The sequence below is a fragment of the Phalangium opilio genome, unplaced genomic scaffold, assembly GCF_054372755.1.
Source record: "Phalangium opilio isolate 3A_F unplaced genomic scaffold, DU_Popi_V2 ptg000079l_1, whole genome shotgun sequence".
Taxonomy (NCBI): domain Eukaryota; kingdom Metazoa; phylum Arthropoda; class Arachnida; order Opiliones; family Phalangiidae; genus Phalangium; species Phalangium opilio.
Window position 1 is genome coordinate 5,551,803 of NW_028324187.1, and position 4,671 is coordinate 5,556,473.

Consider the following 4,671-nt stretch of genomic DNA (forward strand, 5'->3'; position numbering starts at 1 on the left):
TTGCGTTCTCCCATTTCGTTATTATAACAGAAATAATTTTTAACAGGTTAATAAACCTTGGCCTAGGTCTAACCTCCCCCCCCCCAGCAGATCGAAGTAGTTTCCGTAATGCATAAATAAATTAAATAAAAACTTACGATAGGCTTAGCCGACGCTGTATTCCAATCCCGTGACTCGAAATCCATTTGTGAACACTGATAGCTAATTAAAAACCCGAATTAGTCCCGATATAAAACTTAATTAACCGTATCATAGAATTAATCAGACTTCCTGGAGCAGACAACCTCTGAAATTTGAAAACGCCACTTACAAGCCAAACTTGTACAAGGGGCTGGAAATGAACGGGTGTTATTTCCCATTAAAATTTTCCAGGGAGTAGTTGTATTGGAGTGATAAAGAAATTGTGTCCTATAAAGTGCTTTATATTCTACGTGTATCCTATTATAACGCTCCATAATTGCCGATTGCTAGCGTATTTTCTCTGTTTGAAGTTCAAGCAACAGGCCAATGCCGACTCAATTTATAAATTGATGGCGTTTTCCTTTGGGCAGATTTTTTACTGCCGGAGGCGCTCGAAAAACCTTTGCGTATTCCAATGGTTTAAGCTCAGTAGTGATGAGACGCTGTGCATGCTCCATTGGTAAAATTAGCCTTGAACTCCCAGCGCCATGCCAGCACTACTGACTTGCCAACACGGCAATAATAATTCGAAACATGGCGCTTATAAAGTCCATTGGAATACGATTTCATGGGCTATCGTTTCATAATTATCGTCTGCTCGAACGTCGGCTTGCTAAGTAGTGATGTAATGAACGCGGAGCGATCGTGTAATTATCAGGCATATTCATGTCCCTAGAAAAAAATGTAGATGGCGTTGGTAAAGCCAAGGCCCAGTTGGATATCCGCAAAGATCCCAAAGGTCGAAAAGCAAAGTGGGTGTGGTAAAGTGCATCAAAAATTATCAAAGAATGGCACTGCGCAAGCTCTAAATTGAGTAGAACTGAACTGAACTACTTTTCGGAAGGGAAATTCGGCTTTCACGCTTTTGTTCCGGCAATTAGGGCGATGGGAATGTGACATTTTTCCAATGGAATATGCATACTACAACATTTATTGTGTCGTCACGATCACGTGATCGTAACACCAATGGATTTACATGGCAAACTTGCATTTATCGCTTCTTAAGGGGCATTTTCAACCCTACCAATGGAATACGCACTTTGTACTAGTATAAGAACTGACTTCTTCCGAACCTAGCTATTTCGTACCAAAGTCAAACGAATAGTGTGTTCCATTGAAACAAGATTAAATATGTTACTGTCATGGGTATATTCCATTGACATTTGAAGTTGTCGATAATTTGTTTGATCCTGTAACAGCATTACGCGAAATTCGGTTTTTTTGCCGCCAGCGCCGGCAACACAAAATTGGCCCAAAGGAAAACGCCATGAGTCGGCATTGAACAGGCCTGGATTCAAACTCTAGGTTAGAGCCCAGCGCATCAAGTAGTCCATAGTCCGGCGTTACCAAGTAGGCTATGAGTCACAAAAGTCAAAAAGTATGGCGTTCACTTTCGTAGCTTTCGCCTACATTGTAGCGCTAATTTTAACGGCTTTTCTAATATTTTTCGCCGTTTTCCATGTAAGTATTGGATTAAAAAACCCTTATTGATAATTAAACTATTAAATTAAGCCGAATTTAAAACCAAGAAGGATGGGGAAATGTGTTAAATAGAAATAATAGGTTAAGCCTTGGCTATTGAAAATGCATTATGAATATGAACCAAGGAGGATGATTATTATTTTTCAGGTAATAGCCTTTGACGAGCTCAAATCTGATTATAAAAATCCTATAGATCAATGCAATAGTCTAAATCCAGTAAGATACTTTATATTTTAATGAAAAAACCTAATTATAACAATTAATAATGTAAATTATAGCTTGTTTTGCCAGAGTATGGTCTGCACATATTTTGCAGTGTTCTATTTTTATTTGCCATGGAATGGCTAACCATTCTTTTAAATCTTCCTCTCATAATATATCACATTAACAGGTACGAAAATTAATATAAATTAAAATAAAAATAAATCATTCTTACCTTTAATTGATTGAATTTCAGGTATAGAACGCGTCCTGTTATGAGTGGCCCTGGTTTGTACGATGCCACATCAATCATGAATGCTGATCAATTGAGTAAAGCCATGAAGGAAGGATGGGTCAAATTGGGATTCTATCTTTTATCCTTCTTCTACTACTTATATGGGTAAACAAACATATTTAATTGGCTATCACTTAAAAATTAATATAGTCTGCTAATTAGTGTGTCTTTTAATTAATTAATTTCAGAATGATCTATGCTTTAATATCCGGTTAATTGAAATTTTTTTGAAAAGTGAAAAGGGGGTGTCTTCCTTAAAAACAAACAAACAAACAAACAAACAAAATCAATGCATAAAAGAATTTAATTTAAAAGGAAAAGTGTCAGAGATTGTTTACGCCAAGGCTTAACAAAACAAGTTGGGTTGTCATTCATGAAACTGTATAAAAAAAATAAAACATAATTTTTAATTTATACTCACCTTAGTTCCTTTTCATTTACTAATTATTAATTAATGGAATCTATTTCTATTGAAGAGACAAACTTTATTAATTAATTAATATTGTTTAAAATGCAAAGGTTTTCAATACAACAGATATTTTTTTTTTTTTGTTTAATTTAAAATAATTATTTTTGTTTTAACGACAAAAATAAGTCATTTGTAATGCATCATTTCCGGTTTTCTGACGTTTTTTCGCTTGCATTTTGTTGAAAAAGTCGTGGATATCTTCCTCTCTAACAACCTATAATTAATGATTAACTATAATTAATTATCCTTTCATTAATAAACAGATTAATTATTAAAAGTTTTTAAATTCCAATATAATTATTAACTATCTTTTCATTAATAAAAGATTCCAACGCTTAATTAATCAACATCAATTAATTATTAACCTTTTTCTCTTGGGCAAAAGTTTTAAGATAATCCTTGAGTTTGGTTTTCATATTATTATACTCGTGAATGGCTTCCACTTGTCTAACCCTGTCCATTTGATTCAAGGCTGACAAACCCTTATTGTACCGAGATGTTTCCCCTCCACTTTGCTGCTTCAATTTCCCACGTTCTTCATAAGCATGAACAGTATCTTCCCAATCCAATAGAAATTCGCATTTATTTGAACAATATAACTCCTAAAAACATAATTCTTTCTTTATTCAGAAAATGCAATGCAAGGGATTATGGGATTATTATTATTATTATTATTATTATTATACTTTGCAGTCTTTGCACTTGCAAAGTTTGTTCCTCCAACCATCAGGCCAAAAACAAGCTCCCGATTCATCTCCTTTGAGTTGGGGCAAAGTTTTTAACAAGCATGAATTATCCCCTTGATTTGTTTCCTCCGTTTCAATCACAGTTTTCTCCGGAATTGTACAATTTTCATCATTTTCTTCAACAGAAACTGTATCTTTCTCACCACTAACATTCTCCAATTTGGTGCCTGTTAATGTTAATTTTAAACATTTATTTTTAAATACTAAAATTAAAACTGTATCTTACCAATAGGTGAAACATAATAAGGTCTTAAGAAACTGTATTTCATCATACACGATGGACATATTAGTTCACTAAAGTCTTCATTACTTGGAATTTTGTTCCCAAGATGCTAATTAAGTCAAAATATTTTAATTATAGAGAAAATATGTATAGACTAATGGCACCCCATGTTATTTCCCCATAGAGATTAATACAGTTGAAGGCAGAGGGCTGCCATTACTCTATTGGAGTTTAAATATACAAACCCTTCCATGATACCAATCTTCACACATAATGCATTGAATCATTTCATCTGCAACCTACAAAACATATAAATAATCATTGAATGTAAAGAGAATATTATAATTTTAAACATAATTACATCATCTTCAGGGTCAGGGTAAGGTCGAGAACAAGTGCAATATTTTCCTTGGAAATTCTGATTGTATTCATTTTCAATGTTTATCTCATCTTTCCCCTAAAAATCCCTCATTTTTGTTTTATAAATGAACTTTAAAGTACTTCAAACTTTTATTTTACCTTCCAAAGACTACAGGGGTTCTTTGAAAATTTAGAATTGCCGCAATCGCAACGAAATTTTCTAATGAAATTATATTAATTAATTGGTTCCTTAACTTTAACAGTTTATGGATTTTGCTACCTCTTTGTGTAAAGTTCAATCAAATCATGCCCTTCATGACACGCGTAACTACATGCCAAACAAATACCGGCAGATTCATTCTCGCCTATGCAAGTTTTACAAGCGTATAATGCTTGTCTATTAATGTAACCCTACAAATTCGCATTAATTTAAATCTTTATTACGATATAATTTAGATATACTTCTATATAAACAAACAGTATTTGATTAACCAAGGCTTACCTCAATGTAGGTGCAATTTTGATCATCGCTTGCGCCCAAAACTGCGTTGGCGTCATTCTCCAAATTTTCTTCCTCTTCTAAAACATCCAACATCGTAATCCCGCTGTCCGAATTATCAACATCCTCATTTAAATTTGATTTTATACTTAAATCCTTGTCCGATTCGCAACTTTTACTAGAGTTTGCCGCCATTTTTAATATAAGAATTTGACA

At 33.6% G+C, this 4,671-nt stretch overlaps 3 protein-coding genes across 4 annotated transcripts in view; 1 reads left to right on the forward strand and 2 right to left on the reverse strand.

The window, feature by feature from the left end:
• The window catches only part of GlnRS (Glutaminyl-tRNA synthetase), a 59,086-nt gene extending 58,800 nt beyond the window's left edge, over positions 1 to 286 (reverse strand). The window contains exon 1 of one of the 2 annotated variants that reach the window (XM_089845851.1): positions 138 to 286. The gene's annotated coding sequence lies outside the window, so the exon portion shown is untranslated. The remainder of the gene's footprint in view (positions 1 to 137) is intronic. The other variant, XM_089845852.1, reaches the window with a different exon arrangement.
• Positions 287 to 1,487: 1,201 nt separating this feature from the next.
• On the forward strand, positions 1,488 to 2,574 carry cni (protein cornichon). Its single transcript, XM_089845896.1, has 5 exons — positions 1,488 to 1,641; positions 1,810 to 1,878; positions 1,941 to 2,053; positions 2,120 to 2,263; positions 2,347 to 2,574. Exons 1-5 carry the CDS (start codon positions 1,561 to 1,563, stop codon positions 2,372 to 2,374), a joined length of 435 nt encoding a protein of 144 aa, XP_089702022.1. The 5' UTR covers positions 1,488 to 1,560; the 3' UTR covers positions 2,375 to 2,574.
• A 48-nt stretch (positions 2,575 to 2,622) lies between these two features.
• Positions 2,623 to 4,671, reverse strand: LOC149654374 (putative E3 ubiquitin-protein ligase UBR7). Its single transcript, XM_089845880.1, has 9 exons — positions 4,459 to 4,671; positions 4,237 to 4,367; positions 4,116 to 4,176; positions 3,958 to 4,053; positions 3,842 to 3,895; positions 3,600 to 3,705; positions 3,314 to 3,540; positions 2,993 to 3,229; positions 2,623 to 2,841 (listed from the first exon to the last, which is right to left on the reverse strand). The coding sequence occupies exons 1-9, from the start codon at positions 4,648 to 4,650 to the stop codon at positions 2,737 to 2,739; spliced, it is 1,209 nt and encodes a 402-aa protein (XP_089702006.1). The 5' UTR covers positions 4,651 to 4,671; the 3' UTR covers positions 2,623 to 2,736.

Excerpts from the sequence above, each read along its gene's own strand:
- cni (XM_089845896.1), top strand. The coding sequence starts at position 1,561 with ATGGCGTTCACTTTCGTAGCTTTCGCCTACATTGTAGCGCTAATTTTA. Across the intron at positions 1,642-1,809 it reads TATTTTTCGCCGTTTTCCAT|GTAATAGCCTTTGACGAGCT; the intron begins GTAAGTATTGGA and ends ATTATTTTTCAG. Across the intron at positions 1,879-1,940 it reads AATGCAATAGTCTAAATCCA|CTTGTTTTGCCAGAGTATGG; the intron begins GTAAGATACTTT and ends TGTAAATTATAG.
- LOC149654374 (XM_089845880.1), bottom strand. The coding sequence starts at position 4,650 with ATGGCGGCAAACTCTAGTAAAAGTTGCGAATCGGACAAGGATTTAAGT. Across the intron at positions 3,230-3,313 it reads GCAAGTGCAAAGACTGCAAA|GAGTTATATTGTTCAAATAA; the intron begins GTATAATAATAA and ends TTATGTTTTTAG. Across the intron at positions 2,842-2,992 it reads CTTTTGCCCAAGAGAAAAAG|GTTGTTAGAGAGGAAGATAT; the intron begins GTTAATAATTAA and ends CATTAATTATAG.